A 25376-nucleotide genomic window follows, 5' to 3' on the forward strand; every position below is an offset into this window, starting at 1 on the left:
TGTTGCTAAAATAAACATTGTAGGAGCAATGGTTTCACCCATGCTTCTCTTGCACAGCCTTAGCAGAGGCTGCGAGCAAGGGCTGGAGCTTGTGCTGCTCTCTTGAGCCTCCTGCGCAGGGTTGTGCCAGAGCTGTGTGGCTCCATCCTGCCCCACTGAGGTGGACTAGGCCGAGCTGGTGGCATCTGGAGCAAGCTGGGGCCATGGGCCTCCTGTCCCAACTATGGTGCCTTAGCATGTCAAAGCCAGCATGGAGTCCTGCTGTCAGTGGGCATGGGGGGTTGCAGCCCCCAGAGTCCTGGACAGCCCCCTGAGGCCTGGGTAGCCAGGCACCTTCTCTCCTCCATCCTTCAACTGCCTTGTCTCGCCCAGCACTTTCTCCCAGCCAGGCAGCTGTGTTCTCCAAGGTTCCCAAGTCAGCTGAAAACAGACACCAAAGCTTTGCTCCAGGCAGTGCCAGCTCCTGCAGGCCCCCAGCATGGTGCTGTCCCAAACCTAGGTGGCTTTATGGCTGTGGAGACGACTCAGCCCTGGGCATGGGCAGCAGTGGGGCACCCAGTAGTGCCACAGAAGGCAGTGACCACGTCCCCACCAGCCACGCCAGCATGGCTGGGAGTGAGGCAGAGCGACACGGGGGCTGCAGTAGCTTGGAGACCCAGATGGGATGGCTGAGTGCAGCCCCACCATCCACTCACCCTGGCAAAGGTTCAGTGGCACAACCTGGCATGGTGACCTGGCATGGTGGGGTTGTTGCTCCTAACCATGCTGGAGCTGGCTCTCAAGTCCCCATGGCTTCATGCTGTGCCAGCAGCCAGCTCAGCCTGCACAGGAACTCATGAGCTGGCTCCAGTGAGGGCTTGGGGCTGAGCTCCTGTCTGGGGAGCTTCTGAAATGAAATAGTGCCCAAGGTTTTGGGAAGAGAAGATTCTTGTGATGTCCTGGAGCCAAGGGGCATTGCCAGCCCCCAGCAAGGGAGCCTGGCACCTGGGAGGCTCCACGCACCTCACCAGCGGGCACCCCAGAGAGAGAATTCCAGCACAGTGCCGAGGGAAGGAGCTCAGCTTCTAACGCATCTCTGCCCATGACCAGGAGAGAAATCAGCCCTCCTGTCCTGCTCCAGGAGCAGAGGGCCTGGGCAGCCGCTGGGGTGGGGAGGGCAATGCCAAACCTTGCCACCAACCCCAGCAGCATACCCAACCCTGCCAGGTCCCCTGGGGCTTCAAAGTCTAGAGGGTATAATCCAGCCCTGTGTGTACATTGCCATGTCCCAGGGTGATGATGCTCTCCTGGCATTGCAAGAGGGACCAGAGCAGCCCACTGGGACACCCAAGGATAGATCTCCCTGCTCCAGTGGCTGGTAAGGTGACATGGACCCTGCCAGAAGAGCCTCGTAGGGCCAGATGCTTGCCCAGGCAGGTCACCACAGCCAGGGCAGCCCTTGGGAGGTTTGACTGTATTTTCCACAAGGATTTGCCAAAGCCTGACCTTAGACAACTTGGGGACAGTCCCAGAGGTGGGTGCTGAGTGCCTCTGTGCGCAGTGCTGCAGACAACCACTCCTAGGCCCTCTGCCAGGGCTCCTTCCACTCACCATTTGGTCCAGGATGCTCTGCAGGAGGTGGCCATGTTGTCCTGCCACACCGACTGCTTTTGCAGCTCCTCAAGATCAGAGTTAAACAGAGGCATCAGGGGGTTCAGTACCCGCAGGGGTTGGGGACAGTGGGGACCAGCATCTGCAGGGACAGACGGGAATCGGCAGCACCCAGCTCAGGTCAGTGCTGGATTCTGTGGCTGCAGGCAGTGTCTACCCAAAACCTCTGGGCTCCAGGGCAGATCCCACATCTCCCAGCCCAGCCTTGGGGTGGGAAAGTACCTGAGCTCAAGATCTCATCCCTGTCATTCTGTGCCACCTGGCGACTCATACAGGTCCCTGGGGAGCCTTACCACTCTGCCAAGAGCACTCCAGCAAGTGGTCTGGCTTCATGTACGCACCTTCTAAAAATTGTCCTTCAGGAGCTGCAGCTCCTCCTGAAAGCCCTCAGCAGCGTTTTTCAGGGAGCAGATGGTGGTGAGCATATGTCCACGACATGAGGAACATGGGTTTAGCCAGTGATGCTGGGTCTCCGCGGGCTCTGGGGGCATGGGATCAAAGGAGGTTAAGTGGTGTACATTGAAGGTCTGGGTTCGAGGCCATCTCTGGAACCCAACGGAGCTTTCACAGCATTGGCCACATCTGGCTGGCTCATGGTCATGCCCACAGAACTCCCCAAAATTGAAATAGAAGACACTTGAAGAGGACAAGTGTCCCAGCTCCAGTTTCTTTGGCCTGGCAAAATGGTATTGTCTTTTCGCTTTGCTCTGTGGTTGCGCTCAAAGCTGAGGTCACAAAATGCGAGGTGGGACTGGCTCGGGGATGCCAGGTCTCCCAAGGGATGAAGAAGTGTTGGGTTTGCTGTGGGCCAGCCCCATGCTGCCCATGGACAGAACAGCCAGGCACAAGGTCACTATAACTCATCCTGGCGCTGCCATGTGTAGCTCTAGTGTGGAAGGCAGCTCTGATGTTTCATGCTGCATTTCCCACTCAGAGTCTAAACTTAAGCAGCCAAATAACTTGAACTTGTGCTGTGGCAACATCTCCCACAGGATCCTGCCTTGGCCTGGGGACAGCAGCACTGCTGTCACCCACAGCTCAGCCACTTGCCATGCTACAGGAAAGAGGAGTGGAGAGGGAGAGGAAGAGGGAGAGGATCAGAGCAGTGGGAATGCTGCTGTCCCCGCTGATGCACCAGCCCACAGCCACCCCAGGCACAGCAGGGGGACCCTTACCAGGGCAGGACGGGACCCAACAGACCTAAATCTCAGAGCAAGTACTGGTGGAGCCTTGGAGGCAGGTGAGAAGCGGCCAAAACCACCTTTGGACAGTGGCTGTGTTAAATATTGCTCTTTAATTAGTCCTAAGTGGACATGGGGCCAGTGGAGCCAGAAATGTGCCGCCATGCTTCACTGGGCTCCCTGGTTCCCGGGCAGCAGATGTCATGGCAACGGCAAGACCTGACATGAGTGTGTCACTTTCTAGGACAGGACACTACACAGAGCTGGACACCATGTATGGCAGGACACTGTGTCAGGTGAGACACTGCACAGGGTACACTATGGGGCAGCACACTCAGAGCAGTACGTGGTGTAGGTCAGTGTGTGCCCTGACCCAGGACACCACGCAGGGCTCGATGCTTCTGGAGGACAAGCCACTGTAGAGCAGGGCAGGACACTCTGCAGGACATTACGCCCCACCGAGCAGGGCGCTGCCCGGGGCAGCAGAGAGCTGGACAGACCCCGCTGCTGCCCCTGACCCGCGCCGAGGCCTCCTGCGCCTGGAGCTGCTCCAGGAGGCCGCCGACCTGGGGGCTGCCGCCGCCGGCCGTGCCGAACGCCATGTCCGCCGGTTGGGTGATAGTCCCCGGGCTGGAGATGGGGGCCTGGGCTGGGGTCACAGGGGACGTTGCCCGGAGATGGCCCAGGGGTTCTTCCCCAGCCCCTTCCCTGGAGCAGCCCGGGAGGGAAGCGGGCTCAGGCCCAGCCTGGTGCGGCCCGGGTGGGAAGCAGGCCCCGGGTGGGAAGCAGGCCCCGGGTGGGAAGCAGGCCCCAGCCGGACGCGGCCCGCAGCGCGCAGGAGGCCGCGGCCCCGCCCCGCCCCGCCCCGCCCCGCAGCCGGCAGGTGCCGGAGCCGCCGCCGAGAGCCGCAGCCGGTAGGTGCTGCCCCACCAGGCCGAGGCGGGGGACGATCACGGGGCCCGGCTGAGCCCCGGGAGCGGTGGGGCCGGGCGAGGGCGAGTGAGAGTGAGGCTCGGCGGGGCCGGTGCCGGTGCCTCCCCAGCCCCGGGAAGGCCGCAGCGGTCTCCTGGCAGCGGGGCCAGGGGGAGGCGTGGGGACACAGCGCGGGGGAAACGCAGGAGTGCAGCACCATCCACCGCCGGTAAGAGAACGAGGGATGAAAACAAAACCCCGGTGACGCTGCGAGGAAGGACCTCGCTCCTTCAGGCCGGGGAAAGTCTCTGCGCTCCGCCGCGGCGGGAGCGGTGCTGCGGGGCGGCGCGTTCCGCGGAGAAGAGGTAGGGACAGGGGGTGACAATGGGCCGGGGGCAGCCCGGGTGTCGGGCCGGCCCTCAGCGGGGGCCGCAGTGGCCACGAAATGGCGCAGGGTGCTATTAAAATATTCCAGAGCTCCAGCTTTGTACCCTCAGCAGTGCGGGGAAGGGTCGGGACGGGAGGATCGGGATGTGCTGATGGGCTGGAGCAGCGGGCGCGGGATGAAATTTAATCGCATGGAAAGTGAGGTCGTGTGCATGGGGAGAGAAGAGACTTTCCACTGTAAGGCGAGCGCTTCGGCCTGGCCGAGGTGGTGCCAGCTTGTGGGGAGGACGGCTGGGAGCTGCCAGCAAGACAGGGCTGTGAGAAGGGCAAATATGAACCATGAGCTTTCAGATCCCTGGGAGAGGAGGGAGCCCGGCCTGGGTACAAATGTGTTTCCAGTCATCCCTGCTCGGGAGAGATGAGCTTGGGCTGGAACTGCCCTTTCAGTGACGGTGAATGAGAAGGCAGAACGAGCCCAGAGCTCTTGAGAAGTGGGAAGAGAAATTGTGATGATGGAGATGATATTGGCCATCAACGCATTGGCAGCATGAACCCAGTGAAAGGAGGAGAGCTCATTCGGCTAATGGATAGTGCAGCTCAACAACAAATGCCCATTAATAAATGTTAGCTGGGGAGTCTTTAACCATTAGAACAGTGAGATCTTGGTTCTCCCTCCCGAGGGGACTGGAGAGGCAAAAGGGTAGGAGCTGTTAAGGCAACATTCAATTGCTTTATGAAAAGCATAGGGAGTTGTGGTTGCTGCTAAACAGAGGGATGGGGCTTGGAACCACAGGAATTGCTCCAGGGCTGTGCAGGAGAGCAGGAACAGGCAGGCTGGGATGGACACTGCCATGTTGGCATCCTCTGGATCGTCTGCAGGAGTCACTCTCAAGGTTAAACTTCTCCGAGTCCTTGCAAGCATAGTAGGTGTGTGCCCTTTGGGCCAAGGGGTCGCTGGAGAAGTTGTTCAGAGTTGATCTCCTTGCACCCGTGAGAACTGGTGAGGGGACTGGCAGTTTTCACATTCCAGGCTGAGCCTAAAATATCAGGTGGTAGACTAGGTCAGGGACAATGATTTTAAGTAGAAATGGTTTAGATGATAATTATAGTGGTTTGGGGCTATATGCAAAACTTGCTGAGAAATGCTTTGTGAATACGCAAGATACTTGCCTTTTGTTCCCTTTCAACCAATGTGCTGGAAATGGGGCTTTCATTTTAGCAGCGTCCTTCTGCTTTCCTGAGTGTGTGATTGGAGGAGGCAATCAGGGAAACTCGAGTATTCTGTAGCATAATATATAACTGTGGTGTGTCATTCATTCATTTTTAGGAACCAAACAAACTCGTGTCAGTGTGGAAAACAGAGGCTGAAAACTTCCCTTTCCCAAAGGCTTCTCTGGCTAAATGCTGTAGCGATGTTCATGTGCCCTAAGAAATTCCTGGAAGCATTTAGTGTTGTACTTGCTCTGTTCTCCTTGGGCGTTATGTGAGGTGGGAATTCCTGCTTGGAGGCAGGGGGGCAATGACTTCAGGCTGTCTTGTGGTGTGGCTGGTGTGGCTTGAGCACAAGTGGGGGACGAGACTGTAACAAGGGCAGGGTGAGGGAGTGATGTCCCATGAGTGATACCAAGTGGAGCAAGCTTGCTCAGTCCTCCCCAGCTGTTGTATGGACCCTGGCTGTGTCTGCTCAGGGTTGTGCTCCGGGAGGTGCCGGGAGGTGCTGGAGAGGATGTGCATGTTCATATGCTCAGTACCTAAAGATCTTGCTACAGCTGTGGCTGGGGTAGTTAACAGAGAGGGAGCTCCTTTTTCAGAACCTGAGCCCTTCATAAGAACCTGGAAGACCATGCTGAGTTTCTTGTTGTGTTCCTTCAACAGGTCCTGCACCTGAAATTCAGTTCTGAAATTCAGTTCCTGGTGTTTCTGTTCTGCCTGGAGCTCTGTCTCAGCTGCTGTTATGAAAGGAGGGAGGGTGTCTCCGTCAGCGCCTTGTTTTGGTTTGTGAGCATGTTTTTGAAGCTCACTCCCTAATCAGCCTTGCCTTCTGTGCCTGGGAAATCACTCAACGATGCAAAGCTGACTGCTTTCCTTCTGGGTGAAGCACAATCGGCAGATGGGCTCTGAAGGGCATTCAGCCATGGGCCAGACTACCGCCTGTCCGCAGCACCCATACTGAGTGTGCTTCAGGGGGTTTTGGGACCTGGGCACACTGTTGTCATCTGCAGAAGTGTTCCCATTGCCAGTGTTACTAACATAGCGAAAGAAGGGATGAAGGTAAAAGATTATATTTTTTCCCTTTCAGATGTGAATGTATCAGATCAACCACATCCTTTAAATACAAGTGTTTATGAAGTAAATGATCTTCCAGTATGAGGATGGGTGGTTTTGGAAGGAGATACACAGACTTTGGGTATCTGCTCTAAGACTGTTTTTTTGGTTATGGATAAAGAGAAGTATGAAATTAGGTGTCCTATGTTTGTTTGTGGTGCCACTGTAAAGCCCTGTATTTGATTTCTTATAATGGCATTAATCGGGAGAGAGTATTCTAAATTGGTAGAAGATAAGTTTTTAAAACTCTTTTTAGTAGCGTTTCTTGTAGGGGCTGCGTGGGAGCTGTGCACCACTTCTGCTGGTATTGCCTGTACCTGTGCTGGGTGTACCGTCAATCCCGGGGTAGTTTTTCTGTGTGCAGACTCACATTGACTCAGCTTTGCACCAAGCTGAAGCAAAGATTGATGGCTGCCAGATGAGACAAGGAGGAAATAGTATTTTCATAATATAGATATGAATAATGAAGGCAGCAGGAGTGAATATACCTTGGAGCTTCTAGACAGGTTTGCTAACTTCTCATCAAACTGTGATGAGATGTTCTCCCAAACTGATCTGTGCAAAGCTGCTGAAAACAGGAAGGACAGGAGACCTGGAAAACAACAGATAGATGCTGGTATGCCTCATGGTTCTTAGCAGCAGTCAGTGATGTTCTGAAAGGAAAGATTTTAGTTGTACAGTACTCTTCCCTTCTCGCCAATACAGTACAAGCGATGGTTCGTAGTGGGAGCTTCAGCTGTTCTGTAATCATTGGAGGTGTTTGGTTGGTTTTGCTTCCAGGACCTGATTTTGCAACAATTACCCAGGCAAAGTGCTCTAGCTTGAAACCGATTGACTCTCCTGAAGATTTCAGAGCAAGGCACCTGAGCACACAGGTTTGCAGACACAGACGTGTATGTACTTTTTTTTTTTCTTCAAAAAACACAACGAGCAGCTTCTGCCCTGGGGTGTGATACTCACCTTACTGTTTTCCTGTTGTTCCCGATTGGCATCTCAGTATCTACTGGAAAGAAGCAGTATGATTTCCATAAGCAGCGTCAGATCTTTGCACGCTCTGCAGAGGATGTATCTCCTTCTCTGATCCAAAGGAACGCAATTGGAACAGATGCCGTAGGAAACCACAATCCATTTTCTTGACAGTATAAGGCCTCTGAGGCAGGGCAAGCGCAATTTTTACTTCTGGCGTGAAATACTTGGGGAGGCTCTTGGCTGCTGTTACGGTTTTGCTTTGGGCTCATTCATTCAGAGCTGCCTTGTAGTTTCAGTCTAAAATTTGTTGTGTTTGTGGGCTGTTTGAGAGCCCAGAGAGTACAGCAGGCCTGTGCTGGTCGTGGATCCGGGTAGAGGATGGAGGTGGGAAGGAAGCTGCGTCATGCTGGCTGTCTGCTGTGGGAGCAGCAGTTATCATTAGTCTAAACTCTCTTAGCAGGCTTGAATTTAGAGTAAGAGAAGAGAAGAAACAACCTCAAAAGATGGCAATGTAATTTGCATCTTAGGAATTGTGAAGAACAGCTGCTGGCTGTGTGTGTGTGTGTGTGTGTGTGTGTGTGTGTGTGTGTGTGTGTGTGTGTGTGTGTGTGTGTGTGTGTGTGTGTGTGTGTGTGTGTGTGTGTGTTCAACTTTGTACCTCTTAGCATGATGAAACCCAAGATCATTAGGGAATAAAGAAATGAGCTGGGGCTTTCTGTGCAAATTAAGTAATATATTTTTCTCTTATAGTTGTTAGGAAAGCAACTCTGCATTAGTAATGCAACTCTGCGTTAGTAATAGTTATGTTTCATTTACCTCTTTTATACATAAGAAAATGGAATAATACCCAATTATCTTGTAGATTAAGAAAATTTAAGATAAAGCATTTGTGCTGAGATGGTGATCTCTTTGTCCTGAACCAGTGTGCAGGTTGACATTCCCTGCTGTGTATTTCCCCAAACCTTCTTTGATATCCAGTCCTTGCATTTAGAAAGAAAATTGTCTCTACCTTGCCCTAAGAAGCTGATTACCTAGTAACAGTTTTGGAAGATGTGTTTTTGGAAGGAGTGTTCTAGCTTTAAGTCCACACACAGTTTCATCTTGCATTTCAACTTACAATCACAAATTCCACCCATTATATCTCACCATGGTACATGCACATCCCGTGCTCTAGCTGTATTTCATTTTTATTTACTTGCTGCGTTGTGTGGTCACAAAGAAAAATAAATGTACTTACAAGTTGAACCTTGGGAGCTTGTTTGATTTGGGCCTGTTTCCTTGAGCTCTGATTTTGGGAATTGGTGCCAAGGCTGGGCCTACACATGAGGGCGTTGGAGTTTTCCCAGCAAGTCCCAGGCCTGGGAAGAGGTTAGGACTGTGGGAGCTGCCTTCTGGGGAGGGCACGTTCCCCTACCCTGTGTGGGATGGGCAGCGGGAGAACTGGGGAGCCGCGTGGGCTGAAGGGAGAGGAGGGGCTCTTCCACCGTGCAGAGGGGTAAGTTAGGCACTCCAAGCTCTAACCATGGTTTATACTGGCTCCCTGAACAAGAAAACAAAACCACAAAACCAAACAATAAAGCAAAACCAACCAAACAAAACCCCCCAAACAAAAAACAAACAAAACAAGAAAAAGAAAAAACAACAAACAACCAACCAAACAAAACCCCACACAAGAAAACCCAGCCCACTCTCAGGCTAAAAGGACTTTGCAGATGTAGAAAGGCCAAGCGCAGAGCCTTGCGCTCTCCTGCCGTTGGGCTGTGTGTGAAGACACCATAAGCTTCCCGCCTCACTGCGGATCGGAGCCAGCATTGGTTTTGTGAGCACTGACGTTTCAAAATGGTATCTGCTGCACGTATTGGTACAAAGGAAGCCCTGACTTACGTCATTCAACATTTGAATCTTTTACCGAGACAAGACGTGGTACCTGAGGTGCCGTTACACGTGAGGACACGTTTTTCAGGCTTTGGAGACAGCAGGAATGGGCTCGGAGGGTCTGCCTATTTCTTACCTTTGCATCGTTATCTGACAGTACTTCACAGTGTGAGATAAAATGAATTGGAGGGTTTTTTCCCCAAACATGTTTTGGAGCACGGTTATTTGATTGAAAAGATACAACTGCCTCCCTAGATTGGGAGGGTTAGCCGAGGTGCTGTATTAAAAATAAGCCCTCATTGCTCAGAAATCCCCTTGTGCTTCCTCCCAGAGCCCCACAGCTGGACTGCAGATATAATCTTTTAGATTATGGGTGGATGAATAAGATTATTGTCCCAGGGAGATTTATTGTAAAATTGATTTCATTTAGGTCATGGGACAAAGATTTTCACGTGGGAAGACTTGAGCAAAACTTAACTGTAGCCTGGCCTTGCTGGGGGCTGGACGGGCAGCTCCGAGGCCGGTTGCAAGGTGGGAGCACTTGTCTTCTGCCCGGGCGTTCACAGAGAGTTGTAGGAAACCCATCCATGTTGCACTTTACCTCGTGCCCTTCCAGTGCAGGTAGGAGAGATGGCTCCCCATCTCTGCTAGGAGCATCCCTGAAATGTGCTGCGCTGTCCCTTCTGCAAAGCGTTTGTCCAGCCTGTAAGTCTTTGTGGTATTGGGATGCTAATGCTGTAGAGGCACAAAAAAGGCGAAGATCAGGCCGTAGATGGGGAGCAGTTTGTGTCCTGGCACACCGCCGAGTGGGTGTTGCATCGAGAGGTGGGTGCGGGGAAGCACCAACTTTGCCTGATGCAGCCTGAGCTAAATTTGCCTCCCAGGAGCAGAGGGAGGGTCAACGGCTTTTTATGGCAGTACCATGTGTTTGCAGAGCTTTTAAAAATAAAGACTGGCTAATGTTTTCTGGATTGACTTGCTCATATCTCCAAGACCCAGAACAGCTACTGTCCGTGTTTTCTTTCCTGCCCTTTTGGGTTATTTTGTTGTACTTTTTTTTTAAATGGCCATGACTCAGCCCTTCCCTGCCGCTCTCTGAGTTTCCTGGTTTCTGAATAGGCTATTCTTGGGACAGTGATTCCTGACAGACAGGAACAACGGGAGTGTTGTTGTTTAGTTTTCTGGTTTGCATGGTTTTTGTTTTTTTTTTTTTTTTCCTCTGGCCTGTCTTAATGTTCTACTTTCTTCATTTTTTTTTCCTTGTTGCCGAATTGCTGAATCGTCCTACATTGTTGGACACCATCTGGGGCATGTTGTTGCCCTTGTACCACAGGAGCCCTCACAGGCATGATCCAGGGTGTGACCCTTGCACAGCACCAGCTTTCCTTTTCCAGCAGGATGGTGGTGACACTCCTAAGAGCGTGGAGGATTAGACTGGTATGGCTATGTCTACGGTAACACTTTAAAAACCGTTGTTTTAGCCCCTCTAATTCCAAGGGGCTGTGCTTGGCTCTCCAGTGCTCTGCCTTGCAAGGGCTGGCTCCAGGTCAGGACCACTTCTTCACGCTGTGTCCGTATGGCACGGGTCACACGGTGACTCTCATTGCAGAGCAGAGGTTCAAATGGCAAAGCATGACTTTGGATGCTGCCTCTGTACATGCTTTCACGTGTAAGGGGAAAATAGGAACTAGGATTGAAAAACAATGAAAAAAAGCTTTCTGATCCCTTAATTAGTTATTATCTCCCCCTGCCCCAGATAGCAGAGGCTGGAAATCTGGAGGATGCTATCTCTGAAATGCTTCACGATGCAGTTACACAGCTGCTTAACGTGGAAGGCTTTGGAATTTCTTCTGACGTGTATTCCTCAGTAGCACGTGGTGGGGAAAGTCACCTTCCCGTGGCAGGCAGTGCGCCCCGGGCCAGGCGCGCTGACCGCCACTCGTGCTATGCAGATACGCGGTTGGAAGTGAGCGTGGTGTCTAATACAAAACAGTCTTTGCTGGGGTTTAGTTTTATTAAGAGCACAGCTCTTTCTGTCAAGACACAGTTGTATGCAAGGGGAAAGTAGGCTGAGCAGTAGTGTATTTTACCTTGAAAATACAGATGGCTTTTAAAACAAAAAGAGGAACTCCATGTTTTCTTAACATCTGTGGTTACCAAGAAGAATTTTTCAGACAACAGTACTAGAGGATTCAAAACACAGGGGTAGTGTTCTTCTTTAGCATCCCTCCACGTTTTTGGATATGCTATATTGTTGTTAAGCCAACCAAGATAAAAGCTTTTCTGTGTGAGGAAGCTTTGGGAACATTCACTGCCAGATTAAATTAGCCTTTCTGAGAATAAATTAGTTGTCATGATGTAGGCAGCCCTGCTCACTGCAGCTCTGAAGTCCACGCATGCTTGTACTCACAGCAGATAACTTGAGGGATAGATGTGATAGCTGTGTTCAGGGTAGTGCTGCTAACTTGAGATTAGATTTCTGCCTGGTGATGAATGAAAATCAAGCCATTGAATTTTATTGATTATTTCTCCAAATAAGAAGCAAGCCACCCTTTTAAGATGGAGTGAGGAACCCCTGGGGTTCAACACAGCTTCATTTTGGGAGGAAATAATGGACTAAAGCCAACGCTGTACCCCTGCTCTAGTGACTTTCCAACCTGGGATGCTTTTGAGGTCCTTGGGGATCCCGGTCACTTAGAGTGTAGCAGAAGGGGAGCATTGGACAAAGCCTGGAACACGGAGTGGAGAAAGGCAGTTGTGAAGGAATTTCCATTCATTTTGGGCTTGGGTTTTTGACTGACCACTGGGTAAATAGCTGATTAAAAGAGTGAAGCTGGGTCTAGAGACTGTTTCCACTGCTATGAAATATCAGCTCTTCCCCTGGGCTTGTTGCAGGTCTTCCACAGAGATGTCATCTGGAGCGTACCTCCGTTTGGGAATGGAGGTTTCCCCGAAGTTGATGGCTTCGAGCTGCAGGTGTTGTTTTAGCAATTCAGGCTTCCTCTTGGGTGCCACAACTCAGGATGCGTTAGTGTGGTGGGAGCTCAGGTTTGAGCTGACTGCTGGGCTCTTCTGATGAGAGAAAACAGTTCCCACCTCGTTCAGTGTTGTAGTTGTGGGATCTGCTCTATCTTCATCAGGCTCAGGAGAGGATATCAGTCCTGAAATCTCCAGAGCAGCCCTGAGGGCATCTTGGTGTTACTGAATTTTCACCAGTCTCATCTCCTGCTGTCAGAGCAGTGACCCAGCCTTAGGACTGTTTGAAGCCCTCTGACAAGGGATGCTTTTGATTTAACAGTAAAGCAGCAAGATGGTACCTTGACAGAGAAGCAGAGAAGGGGTTTAGAAACTCTTAGAGCAGGGACTTGAGGAGGTGCGTATTAGGGATTCTTTGAATCCAGCTGCTGTGTCTAGATTTTCAACAAGAGGTCTGCTGCTTACTGTGTCCCTGGTTCTGGAGTTGGTGTGGCTTGTATGCAGGTGATGTCCCACACATGGGATGGTGCCTGGAGAGGTATGAGGACATCATCTCTTTTCCTTCATCCTTCTTTTCAAAGGGAATACAGCTCTGCGTGCCCGATTGAAGATCTTGCTCAGCTTGGCTAGCTGATTTGTATTTTGCTCAATGTTCGTGTCAGATCTGCTGACATTTAAGCAACGCAGGCTAACAATGGGGCTCTGCATGTCTCGTCTCCACTGGTAGGACTGCTGTGCACTGCCACAAGCAGCAGCATTGGCAAATTAGGCTCATGGGGAAGCAGCTTTTGCCGTAATCTGAGGGACAGATGTGTAGTGGCTCATTACGTAGCTTTGTTCAGCATATAGTAATCGAGTTTTGAGGAAGAGGTGAGGAAGGAACTGGCAGGAACTTGGTGCTGCAAACTGAAACCAAACTCATGAAATGCTTTGGAGTAAAAATGACTTCTCTTGACTGGGAAGTCAATGCAGACTTGCCCAGTCTGGCTGGAACTGGAGGGAGGAATGGGACCGTCAGGAGCTGCATATATGGCTGTGGAGTGTGTCCCAGTGCTCCCTCTGGGCTGCCGCGGTGCTGCTGAGGGTGGCCCAGTGCTGGGTACACGCAGCGGCTGTTGGTTCACTCAGGGGGTTTCCCCCTCTGCGAGCTGGGACAGTGTCAATTGATGAGTTGGGTTTGAGAGCAGGGGAGTGCAGGGAGCCCTCCTCCTGCCAAACTGCCGTGGGACGAGCGAGCCCCATGCTAGCAGCGGCCTGGGCCACCCCTTGAGGTGTCATGGTGTGGGAACGGGAAGGTCTGGTCACACTGTGGGAGCAAAGTGAGTGCGATAACATGAGTCGCCTCAGCACAGAGGAATTCCTCCAGTGCACATCTCTGGATGTGCATGGATCCTCCTTGTTGGCAGTAGGACTTGGGAGGGATCTTGGAACTTGGAGCCACACTCCTGCTTAACCCCAAACTGTGCTGCTTTGCGAAGAGTGAGCCTTAAAATAATGGAGTGACATAGAGCACCTCTCACTAGTCCTCAGGGGGAAAAAAAAAAAAGGCAAGGTGACACTGTACCTGTTAAATCTAAGTGTCAGCAGCTTCTTTGGTGCCAAGGCAGGGGTGTCTGAGAGGACAGAAAATGCTAGCGCTGCTGAAGGCTGGAGTCTGCCCTACAGCAAGTTGGTGCCGTGCCTCAGGTAAAAAAACATCACTCCTGTGACATATGTTTTTTGCATCACTTGGAAGGAAAATGGAGCCAGAATCACCACCAATGTGTTGCAAATTATTTCATTGTGTTGCAAAATCTGCAAAGGAATTCTGAATAGGCTCTTGGGCTCTGATTAATTCTGAAACTGAAATGCGGCTGCATCTCCACAAAACTGCTGATCCGCTATGACTCTAATTTGCTTCTCCCTTGGAGCTTACTGTGTTATTTAATGGAAGTCACACATCTCATCAGTTCGATTCAGCAATGATGTAGCTGTGTTATTTGACTTTTTATCAAACAAAATCTATAGCTTGAAGGAGTAATGAAAAAATGTGCATAAAGCAATAAAATATTTTTAGTATAGTTTCGGGAAGGAAATCTATAAAACTCTGAGTTGGGCTGTGAGATTCAGTGGGTAATTATGCTGTATTCATCTTGTCCTGGGAGGTGCCATTGGAATGGGCAGGCAGCGGAGTGGGACAGCAGGAGATGCTTTGGCATGTAGGTGACCGAAGAGCAGAACTTGCCACGACCGTCTGTGGCCACACTCAGTGAGCTGGGGGGGGTGTAAAGGAGGGAGGGTGGGCCATGGGGAAACATCTCTGAAACCTCGAGCGTGGGGGGTGGGAGGGACTCACAGGGATCATTCTGCCTTTGCCTGCTTCTTAACTTGTCCTTGTTCTTTTTGTTGTTTGTTTAAATCAACAACTACCCTTATGGCACAATCAAGTTTGGTGTTGTCTTAAAACAGTACTGTTGGAGTAGATCTTGGTTTTATTTGCTATAGATTATTGCAAGTTATGTTATTAATCTTATTAACTAGATATCAAATGGAGGATATAATGCAGTGTTTATCCTCTCAGGGGAAAAATTAAGTAGATGCACAGAACTCAAGGCAACAGCTGCTGCTATTGCTGAGTGCTTTCCCATGGATGTTATCAAGCATTAGCTTGGACTGTTTGTGAACTTAAGTGAAAGTCTCACAGAAAAGCTCTTCGGTTCCCCAGAGATTTGGCTTACGGCACCATCCCTTTCTTATCTAAGTCTCTGGAGCAGATTTCTAAGCTGCAGAGGAGCTCAGGTTTGTCTTTAACATTTCTTTTAAATCGCCTCTTCGCATCCATGAGAACACCTGACGTATTGTTGTGTGTCTTCTCTCATGAGGCCAGTTCACCAGCTGGTAACGTGTGAACAGAAAGCACCTCTGGAGTGGGAAGGAGCGTGTTTTCCAGGGCCAGCAGCAGTCCGTGGGGCAGCCTGGCTGCAGGTGCTCCGTGCTTGCTCTGTGTTTGGAAAACTGACTTATGAGAGTTGAGTTCAGCTGCCTGGAGGTCCAGCGTTCTCTGTGCACACCTGAGCCTTTCCCAGCGCCCCTGCCTGCGTGAGGGCTGGGGCACCGTCTTGAGATGCGGGGCAGTGGCCTCTCCTCACTGGTATCTCACAGACTCCTTGCAGCCCGTCTTGGCTCTTGTCCAATGTCCCCACCGGCACGGGGAGCTCTGCAGGCATGTGATGCTTCCCACAGCCGTGTGCTGTGGATTGGGAGACTGCGGTGGAGAGCAAAGAGCTACCCCAGTTCTGTGTTTTCATTTTGGCTGTTTTTTTCTTTAAATATTTGGGTTAACTGCGTTCTGGCAATGCTGTTTCTGCAGCCCTGGTGTGGAGAGCCAGCAAGCACTTGGTCAGCCCATCTGGAGGCGAATAGCACTGGACAGAGTCCCGGAGGCAGCAGCAGGTCCTGAGAAGTGCTCCTCCCGCGCGTAACCCTTTGCGGGTGCTGCGGATAAACCGTCCTTGCCTTAAGCAGGGAGATTTTGTGTCCACTTTTCCTGATATCTGTACAGACAAGCTGCGGGAAGCAGTAATTTGAATCTCTGCCTGAGGAAAGCCGAGCCTGGGCATCGTTGTGGAGATTATCTGATTGTTCTTTGGATTTAATGCCGTGAGAAATCTTGCTTTAGACACAGCACCTGGCTTCCAGCAAGGATTCTGCTCTTAGTTGATTTGCACGCTGAGGTACGGTGGCACACGGAAGGTCAAATGACATGTCCGAGGTCTCAAGGTAAATGCTCCTCCAGAGATTCACACACTTTAGAGCAGAGCAGGGAGCTTTGCTGTCTGTTGTAGCAGGGTTGAATGGTGAATAGCCTTCTCCTCTGGCAGCGCTTTGTGTTATAAGGGCTCCTTCTGTTGTGGTTTGCCAGCAGAACTCTCTGTCCCCGCACCAAAGGAAGAGCCTGGCCCTCCTGGAAGTAGCAGTTTTCTGCTGCTGAAATCGACTGCAGAAGTGTGGAAGAAATCTGGTGCTCTGCGAGCAGCCGGGCTGCTTCTGCACAGCAGGTTTGTGCTCCCTGGCAGCGCTGCTGGAAGCGCAGGGCTTGTGTTTGGGGAAACGCAGCTGAGTTGCTCAAAGAATGGACCTTCGCTTGGGTTTGTGTTGTAGGCCTGCTCTGTCTTGCTGTCTGGACCAGGAGGATGAGTTGAGGGAGTGCTGCTGGGGTTAATGGTGGGGTGGAGGAGAGGGTACATGCTGCCTAGTCAAGGGTTGCCAGGATATCTGCTTTCTAAAGGAGACTGCAGCATTGTCTGTTGTTTATTCCTTCCCTTCTGGCTCTGGGAGATGGTTTGCAGGCTGGAGGCAGCAAATGTGCATGGGAAGAGGCAAGGCTGAGGGGGAAGTTTGGCTCACTCACAGGGAAAACATATATTTTGTTGTTGTTGTTTCGCGTAAAAACTACGCAGAATTAACCACCGATACTGCTTTTTCAGCAGGGAATTTTGCTATCTTTCCTTTCGAAGGTGAGCGCTGTCTGCTGTAGATTGTGTGTGGTGCGTTCAGGATCAGCGGGAGTGGAGCCATATCCCCCGAGCTGCGTGTGGGGGGCTCAGCGTTCCTGAGCGCTCTGTGGCCCAGGGTGACACACACAACGTGCTGCAGGCAGGGCCAGGCTGTGCCGGTGCTGCTCGGAAATGCCGCGGTGGAGAGAGGACAGCTGTGGTCACCGCGGTCAGGGTATGGCTCTGTCCACCTCTCATCTAACCCTGCTCGGTTCAGTCTTTTCTTGCTGCCCCTTTTAAAGCCTTTTGGTCAAGTAACATTTTGCCAGCGTCTGACCTGCCTTTTGTGCTCATACGTAGCATGCTTGTCTGCCTTCCTCATCTCGGGATTCCCCTGTTTCTGGAGCAGGCAGAGGCTGTGGCACACAGGTAACTTTCCCAGGGCCAGGAAAGCTGGGGTAGTGTTGACCACCATGCTGTTCCCTTTTAACAAGGCTGGTGTTGGTGAGGAAGCCCAGCTTCCTCGGAGCTCCTCACTTTGCTTTTAAAGAGGTATTTTACAAAAGCTTGGAAGCTGAAATTTGTGTCTTTTTGGTGTGCAACAAAGCTGGAAGTGGTCGTATCCTTTTATTTATTAATTTAATGTTAGCATGTTTTTTCCTTTTCTAAATATTGTAAGTTATTTTTTTGTGGAGGAATAGCTCCAAAATCAGCAGCTTTTGAAGTGCTGGCACCACTGAACATGGATGGATATGAACAAACGTTGCTTCCTGCCTTGGTGGCTGGAGCTGCTGCTCATGTCAGCAGAATGAAGCCAAATCACTGTGGGTCTCCACTTATCAAGTGCCAGAGCAGCAAGGACACCGGGGGCCGTGTTTCTGCTCGTGGGAGTGGGTCTGGGCTGCACCGTGGGGCTGACTCAGAGCTGCACAGGCCAGTGCTGCACCGCTGGGCTTTGCACGTGAGTTAGACTTGCCAGCGATCTGCTCCGTCCTTCTCAGTTTTGTCTCACCCTTGGTGATTTTTGTCTGGAAGAACGGCCTGAAGCTGCTGCCTGGGAAGAGTGGTGTTAGCAGACCAAATCTTTGGGTGTCTCAGTAGTGCAGGAGTTATCTGTGTCTGTCCCCTTTGTGGCATTATCTGTTCAATGCATTGAGCTGGTGAGTGAGCTTTTATGGCACGTTAGCGTATATTCAGCTAGGGCCTGTCACGACGTTCCCTGGTCCAACTACATGCCACGCTTGAGCTGATTTTGATGCCGGACCTATTTGGAGAGCAGATCGGGTGCGCAGACCTTTCCTCTTGCCGTGTTTGAATCCCAGACTTTCTGCAGCGAGCCAGTGTGATACTGCACTAGACACTGGTGATTCTGTCTGATCTTGAACTTAAGCCTGGTAAACTTAGCCTAGATTTTTGTAAAGCTCTTATTTTTCCCCTAAGTATTCAGCTGGTCTGTGAGCATGGTTATTCCAGTAAGCTCTAGTGTGGATGCAGTTTCTGCAGTCTTTGGGAACGTTTCTTTCTGTGTGAGAGCAGCTGGTTTGATCTGCGATGTTTTCATGGCACAGAAATGCACTGGTGGTTTACTTTCACAAACCAGCGTGGTTACCATGGGACAGCTCTGTAGGGTGCTGGCAGAACAGCTCGTTGTGCTGGTGTGGGTAGCTGGAGGTCCTGGGGCAAAGCGCAGTGGGCCGGGAGCTGCCACACAGGGCTCTTTGTGCCATCGAGTCCTGCCATGAGCTGCTGCCGAGATCCAAGTCCGTTTCTTCGTACCAGTGCCGTGGGCAGGAGAAATCTTGTTTCTCTTTTGCAAGACGGAGACAAGTCAGAGAGCTTTGCCAAAAACTGGTGGGCAAAACCAGAAATGACACGCAGCAAGAATCTTTTTTACATGGGGATCGTGTTTTGATGCAAAATACTGCTGTGGTTTTGGTGCAAAAAACCTCTGCATTTTTATTTAAAGGCAGGATTGTCCCAGCTCACCTGCCTGTGCCCAGATCGCACCAACCTCCTTCAGCCCAGAAGGGCTCCCTGTGGGATCATGCCCTGGGCTCCGCTGCACTGGGAAACGGGCTCTTTGCAGGGTGCGAGCGGGGCTGCGCTGTGCCTGCCTCTCAGGGGGAGGATCTGGGTTACTTTGCTTTGGCCCTGTTGCTTTCAAGAGGGAATAGTGCAGGGTGTGCCAGGGCGCTGAGCGATGTTCTGGGGGAGCCCCTGTCCAGCACGGAGGGGAAGCCTTGTGCCTGCTCCCCACCGAGCTCTCTGCTGGAAATGGACTGCAGTGGGTTTTGTGCTTCTTAAGATAAAAGAAAACAGCTTCTAAGAAGCTTAAAAGCAACAGGCTTTATTTTCCTCCTGGGAAAGGCACACAGCCAACATTTTGCTCTTTACGGATCTCTTTTCATAAGCAGAATATTTCATTAAGAGTGACTGAGTCTGCCAAGCATGAGCAGAACAGCTCTGCAGCCCCTGCAGCTCCCCTTGTCCCAGTGCACACACGGCTCTGAGATCCACTGGCCCTCACCGTCGTGGCTGCCTTCTGATGGGCAGGGTGGCCGATGGATTGCAGGCTGAGGCTGGGGTTGGGGCTGGGGCTTCATTTGACGGGTGTTTCTGGAGTGGCTGGTGCGGCACGTGATGGGATTGCCTCTTGTTCTCCTTGTCTCCTGAGTTTTCTCACCAGGTGCTTGGATGGGGACAGATATTTTAGCAGGGCCTGTTGTGACAGGACAAGGGGTGATGGTTTCACACTAAAAGGGGAGATTCAGGCTAGACATGAGGAAGGAATTTTTTACAATGAGGGTGGTAAAACACTGGCGCAGGTTGCCCAGAGAGGTGGTGGATGCCCATCCCTGGAGACATCCCAGGCCGGGCTGGATGGGGCTCTGAGCAACCTGAGCTGGTGAAGATGTCCCTGCTCATGGCAGGGTGAGCTTTGGAGAGCCTTTCAATCCGAACTATTCTGTGGTTCTGTGATGGGGCGAGTGAGGAAAGATGTTATATTATAGGAAGGCAGCATCTGAGTGGTAGCAGGAGGAGATCTGTTACATTAGCAAAGCCGTGGGCTCAGCTGAGCTGCCAGGGCAAGGAAAGCTCCCTGGCAGGCCAGTGTCCCCAGGTAAGGATTCGGGGGTGCTCCAGTTGGGCTCATCCAGGAGCCATGCAGGGACAGGAGGGTGCTCCTGGGTGTGCAGGGTGGGTTGGTTGTCGACTTTCGGAAGAGTAAGTCCTCCTTTTCTTTACATCACCAGTGAAGCTAAAGAGACCACGGCCCAATTAGTAGCATTGTAGGTCACTGAAGGAGGAGGGCAGCTCTGCAGCGCACAGCACTTCGGGTGCTTTCCTCTGCCTGGAGGTGTTCTGTGTGGGGCAGCTCTGCCATACCCGCTGCACAGGCCGGCTCTCCTCTCTGGCTCTAGAGGAGGAAATGGGAGAGAAAAGCAAGAGTAAGGTGACCCCCAGCCACCCTTGTGTTACGCTTTGAAGCTGTGTGTCTGCAACATACCACTTAAAACCTCTGGGGAGAAATATTAGTTAATAAATACACACATCTTGGCAAGAGCCAGTGCCAGCCCAGGCTTTCCTCATCTCCTGGGGGATCAGCATGCTGCTCTGCCATCAGCGAAGGGTAATGGTGGGGTAACGGTGGGCTAACGGTGCTCCTCTACAGACTTGTGACCTGATTAGATTCCCTGCCACCTTGCAGGAGGCTGCTCAGAGGCTGGGAGCATGAGCTGGAAAAACAGGAGTCGAATGAAGCGAAGCCAAGCAGGTCAGGATAGGATGGGTCTTCCTCCCCGTGTTTGCGGAGGCCTTGGCTTCCCATGGCCCAGCAGGTGGAGGTGGCTGTGCCCCTTGCAGCACAGGCAGCGCTGGTGCAACGCTCACTGCCCACAGAGGCTTGTGCAGGTTGGTGTGCCCTGGGCAGGTCACCTGTCACTGGGGCTGGAGGGAGCCTCACTGCCCATCCTCCCCACGCAGGGACCCCAGCGGGCGCTGCCCCGCTCGGCCCCGCTCCAGCACCTCTCAGTCAGCTCTCCGCGGCGGAGCAGGCGGTTTATGCCTCGCCAGGGCTGGAGGGGAGCCTTGCCCTCTGCCTGGGCGGGTAATGGGGCAGCAGCACCTGCTGTGGTCTTTTCTTTGAGTCCAGAGCTGCCCTGGTTGTGTTTGTGGGGTTTTTGCAGGCTGCTTGTAGCCTGGTTGCGTTTTTCCTGCTCACTTGTGGGCTGCTGGCGGGGGACTGGCTGAGAAAGCACCGTCCTCGCAGCAGGCTGACCTGCCTCAAGAAGAGCAGGAGGCCAAAGGGAACGAGACAAGCAGGGTATGTTTGCTCCTGGCCCTGCGGGGATGAAGGATGAGGGGCTGCTCTGAGCCCAAGGAGAGCTCCTAGCACTGCTCCCTGGGCTCTGACAGCAATGTCGCTGTGTCCCATGCCTGATGGCAGCCTTCCCAAGCACTGGGTGAACAGCCTCTCGTTTATATTTGCCAATTTAGTCACGTCCTACCAGATATAACTGAGCCAGAGTAAACAGGGAAATCAGGTTTCTTGATGCCGTTGCACTTCCCTGGTGTTTGGACTGTGTCGGTGGGGCTTTTCCATGTGCAGAGGACATGCAGCCTTGTGCCTGTCATTGGGGGGACACGCATGGGGAGGTTCCTGCCCAGAGCCATCTCCCCATGCCTGCACTGGGGAGGGGGTGTGGCGCAGTAGCCAAGGCAGTGCTGTAGCAGTGGCTCCTCTCCGTCTCCGTAACTCTCTTGCTGTTTCCTCTCACACAGATTCAGAGGGGTAAGCCAGCTTCCAGCCTACACTGCTCAGAATTGTTTTTCTCAGCTCTGTCAACGCCTCTGAGCTCCTTGCTGCAAGCAAGAGGGACAGGTAAGTTTTGCCCCAGGTAAAATAATGTCTCCAGCTGTTAAAGATGGTCTTACCTTAACTCACTTGATCAGAGTATTTAGAGATGCTCTCTGGGTTTGCACCTTCCACCACAGCGTTTGTGTTTCAGGCTCAGGGGTCCAGCCTTCCCCTTGGGGCACAGCATTACCTGTCCCTCTGCTGGGTAGAGCTGGGGATGTGGGCAGCTCTTCCCCATCTTTGGTCCCGTAACGCTGCAGCTGAGGCGCATGGCAGAGCAGCTTCCAGCCCAGTACTGCCCCTGCACACGGACCGTGCAGCTGGGAGCCGCAGCGAGGAGCTGCTCTGTAACGTGCATGGGTTTCACAGGGGAACCCTGCAGAGCTGGTGGGAAGACATTGCACCTTGGGTTGGCTGCCTGGGTCAAAGACTGTCCAGCTTTGGGCCTGTGCGCTTTTTTCTGCCCCAGGGTGGGGACTGAGGCCAGTGCGGTGGCAGTGCGAGCCCCCAACCCCTCTGTTACCTGCCACCTCTTTCCCCAAGCACTGCGTGGCTCCTTGTGGGTGCCTGTATGCAGCCAAAGGGTGGTGTCTCTTCTAAAGGCTTCTGTCCTTGCAGGGTCACCCTGAGCCATGTCCAACGACCCTCCGCCACCCTACCCGGGAGGCCCGTCGGCACCACTGATAGAAGAGAAGCACGGCCCCCCCCCCGCAGCAGGTACTGCTCTGGGGTGTCGGGGTGACGTTGCCGAGTGGGCAGGAGCCAGGCTAGCGTGGTTTCCCTGGGAGTGCCCTGGCCATGGCCTCTCCTCGAAGCTCTCTTTTCTCACCATATTGCCCTCTGGGGAGGCAGAAGGGCCCAGGGGAAGAGGGGAGGAGAGCAGAAAGCACTCTCTGCTCAAGGCCTGGCTCTGCTCACTGCTGTGGGTAATGTGTGGTGAATCTGAGCTTCTTGTGGCCCAGAGGACGAGGCTTGATGGGGGGGTGCCCCCCACCACATGTTGTATCCCCCTTCCCTGCCGGGGCCAACCCCCCACCTCTCTGCCAAGCCAGCTTCTCCCCATCAGCTCTGCTGCCTCTTGCCCTGGCAGCTGACTCTGTGTTTCCTTTCAGATGGCGTCACCCCCATCGTGGGACAGCCCCAGGGGGTTCCCATCCCTCCTCCTGAGTTTGGGCCCCCTCCATATGAGCCACCCTCGCAGCCGGGGTTCGTGCCCCCCCACATGCCCACAGACAGTGCTGGGCCCTACGTGCCACCTGGTGAGTACCACGAGGGGCTGCGTGACACTCAGGGTGGTGATAGACAAGGACCCCCTGGAAGTAGATGTGCCCTGGGGAGTGGGGTGACACAATGGGGGTAGATGCTGACATTTGGGGCTTGTGGCAGCAGGGTGGGGCCCCCCACACTGAGGATACAGAGAGATTCACCTGTGCACATTTCTCATTCCCAGCAGGTTATTACCCACCCCCAGGCCCTCACCCCCATATGGGCTACTACCCCGCCCCAGGCCACTACCCATCTCCTGGCGGCCACACGGCGACAGTGCTTGTCCCATCGGGGGCTGCCACCACGGTGACAGTGCTGCAGGGCGAGATCTTCCAGGGAGCCCCTGTGCAGACGGTGTGTCCCCACTGCCAGCAAGCCATCACCACCAAGATCACCTATGAGATCGGGCTCATGAGCTTCCTTCTTGGCTTCCTCTGCTGCTTCGTAGGGTAGGTGCAAGTGAGCAGAGCTGGGCCCTCCCTGCCCCCCAGAAGCCCTGTGGTGATGGTGGTTGCTCAGCCCTGGTCCTGGTGGCCTTGATGCTTGTGGTCTTAGCCAAGCTGTTTGGCATGGCAAGAGCTACCTCTACATGCCTGTTGTAGAACAGGGCATCCCCCAGCCCAGAACCCATGGTGCTGCTGAGAGCCGTGGTCTCCCCCTGCAGCCAAGGGCTGGCAGTTCCAGGGCTGGCGGGAGGGGATGGAGGGGAAACCTGTCCCTGCCCAGCAGTGGGGGGGGGCAGGTCAGGCCTCATCACTTGTGTGTGTGTGTCCCAGGCTGTCCCTTCTCCATGTGAGGTAGGTGACTGCTGACTAACGAAGTACTGACCAGTGGCAGCACATCCCCAAGGGGCAGGGGGCTCTGTGCTGCCCTTCACAGTGACAGGCAGGCATGGCTGGCTCCCAGGGGCAGGTACTCACTGCTCTTGCCCCAGAGCAAACCCCATGTGTGCCCCTGCACCCCCACCCCCCTGGCCTGCAGGCTGTGCCCCCCAGCTTACCACACTGCTTCTTCCTGCGCTCCAGGTGTGATCTCTGCTGCTGCCTGATCCCCTGCCTGTTCGATGACTTCAAGGACGTGACACACACATGTCCCAACTGCAAGGCCTATATCTACACGTACAAGCGCATGTGCTAACAGCACCCTTGGAGCCTGAGCCGCTGGAATGACACCGGCCCCTCTCCCGCTGCCGTCCTAGTCTATGCGTGTGCAACACTCCTTCGCTTAACTCTCCGGCGGTGTGTACGTGTGTCCCCGCTCCCTCCCACTCAGAGCTGTGACCACCTTCCCCAAGCTCTGGTCCTCACTGTGAAGGGTTGGATTTGTGATGCTGGCAATGGGTGCACAGGGGAGGTGGGCCCATGCCCTAGATGCTGTGTGTGGGGCTGCCCTGCAGCATGCAGGAATGAGGTGGGGGGGGCACACCATTATGCACCCCATCCCCCCCCCTTATGCTCCAGAGCACTAGCAAGCCTGCTCTTGCCTGCAGCAACCCAGGAAAGAGCAGCAGGTGGTGGGTGGTGGTGGTGCACACCCTTCACTGCCCCGCAGTGCAGGGGTGTCTGGCTGCAGGGACATGCTGCCCCCAGAAGAGGGAGCTGCCACAGGCAGGGGATGGGGGGAACCTGAGCACCCCACAGCACGCACAGTGGGGGAAGCAGCACAGGCCCTACTAGGAAGGGGGTCGGTGTCAAGGAGACAGAGAGGGCTGTGCCATGGGTGGCAGGTTTCAGCGTGGTTGATGGGCCTCTTGAGCCAGGTCAGCACGCAGCCTTCCCAAAGGGAGCCAGGCAAAGCCACCTTCAAGGCATGGGGGGAAATGGCAGCTGCCTTGCCCTGGGCGTGCACCTTCACCTTCATCAGCACCTCCGTCCTGCGAGAGCAGCACTGCAGCTGCTCCCGCTGCATGCACCTCCTCCAGCCCCTGCCGTGGCTCTGGCAGGGAAGAAAAGCCCCTGGCAGTTCCTCGCCCACCTGGCAAACTGGGCAAAAATGCATCCAGCATGTCGCTGCCTGCCCGGCGCTGTAGATTAGAGGCGTTTGTTACCAGGCCACAGCTCTGGAGCAGACCCATGCCTGCCCACTGCAGAGCCGTATCCCCAGCGGGTATGTGGGCACCCATGCTGCAGCACCCGTCCTGCCCCCACCACGGCTGCACCCTGTGGGATTCTTCGTTGCATGTGGGTGTAGGGGTTTATTTTTAGCTCACTTGCTATGGGGCAGAAAGAAGGGGGCAAGCTGGCAGAGACAGGAGCTGCCAGCAGCACTATGACAGACAAGGGCAAGGGGATCTGGGAGCCACTTCTGCATCCCAGTCCCTGCCCTGGCCCCAGCCCCTGGCAGCCAGGGCCGCTGGAGCATGCAGCCCCCTCAGAGCCAAGCAGGGGAGGGGTCTCTCAGTCTGCAAACACAGCTTGGCCAGCACAGGCAGCTGCTGTTTGCTCAGAGATGGAACTGTGGCACCAGTCAGTGTTTTTATGTAAATAAATAACAGACCCTGAA

At 53.4% G+C, this 25376-nt stretch overlaps 1 protein-coding gene across 11 annotated transcripts; it reads left to right on the top strand.

Moving 5' to 3' along the window:
* The first annotated feature begins 3689 nt into the window (after window positions 1-3689).
* CDIP1 (cell death inducing p53 target 1) lies at window positions 3690-25376 on the top strand. 11 transcript variants are annotated; one of them, XM_071815155.1, is made up of 7 exons: window positions 3754-3972; window positions 10633-10736; window positions 21533-21632; window positions 22227-22325; window positions 22721-22867; window positions 23059-23323; window positions 23900-25376. In XM_071815155.1, the coding sequence occupies exons 4-7, from the start codon at window positions 22241-22243 to the stop codon at window positions 24009-24011; spliced, it is 609 nt and encodes a 202-aa protein (XP_071671256.1). In that variant the 5' UTR covers window positions 3754-3972; window positions 10633-10736; window positions 21533-21632; window positions 22227-22240; the 3' UTR covers window positions 24012-25376. The 11 variants fall into 11 exon arrangements, with proteins under 11 accessions (XP_065707161.1, XP_065707164.1, XP_071671256.1 ...); XM_065851088.2 differs by lacking the exon at window positions 10633-10736 and adding an exon at window positions 20460-20525; XM_065851083.2 differs by lacking the exons at window positions 3754-3972; window positions 10633-10736 and adding exons at window positions 3981-4108; window positions 20460-20525.

The sequence above is a fragment of the Patagioenas fasciata genome, chromosome 15 (assembly GCF_037038585.1).
Source record: "Patagioenas fasciata isolate bPatFas1 chromosome 15, bPatFas1.hap1, whole genome shotgun sequence".
Lineage (NCBI taxonomy): Eukaryota > Metazoa > Chordata > Aves > Columbiformes > Columbidae > Patagioenas > Patagioenas fasciata.

Coding starts and splice junctions, on each gene's coding strand:
- CDIP1 (XM_065851089.2), top strand. CDS start 22,241: ATGTCCAACGACCCTCCGCCACCCTACCCGGGAGGCCCGTCGGCACCA. Junction 22,326..22,720: donor CGGCCCCCCCCCCGCAGCAG/GTACTGCTCTGG, acceptor GTTTCCTTTCAG/ATGGCGTCACCCCCATCGTG. Junction 22,868..23,058: donor TGGGCCCTACGTGCCACCTG/GTGAGTACCACG, acceptor TCTCATTCCCAG/CAGGTTATTACCCACCCCCA.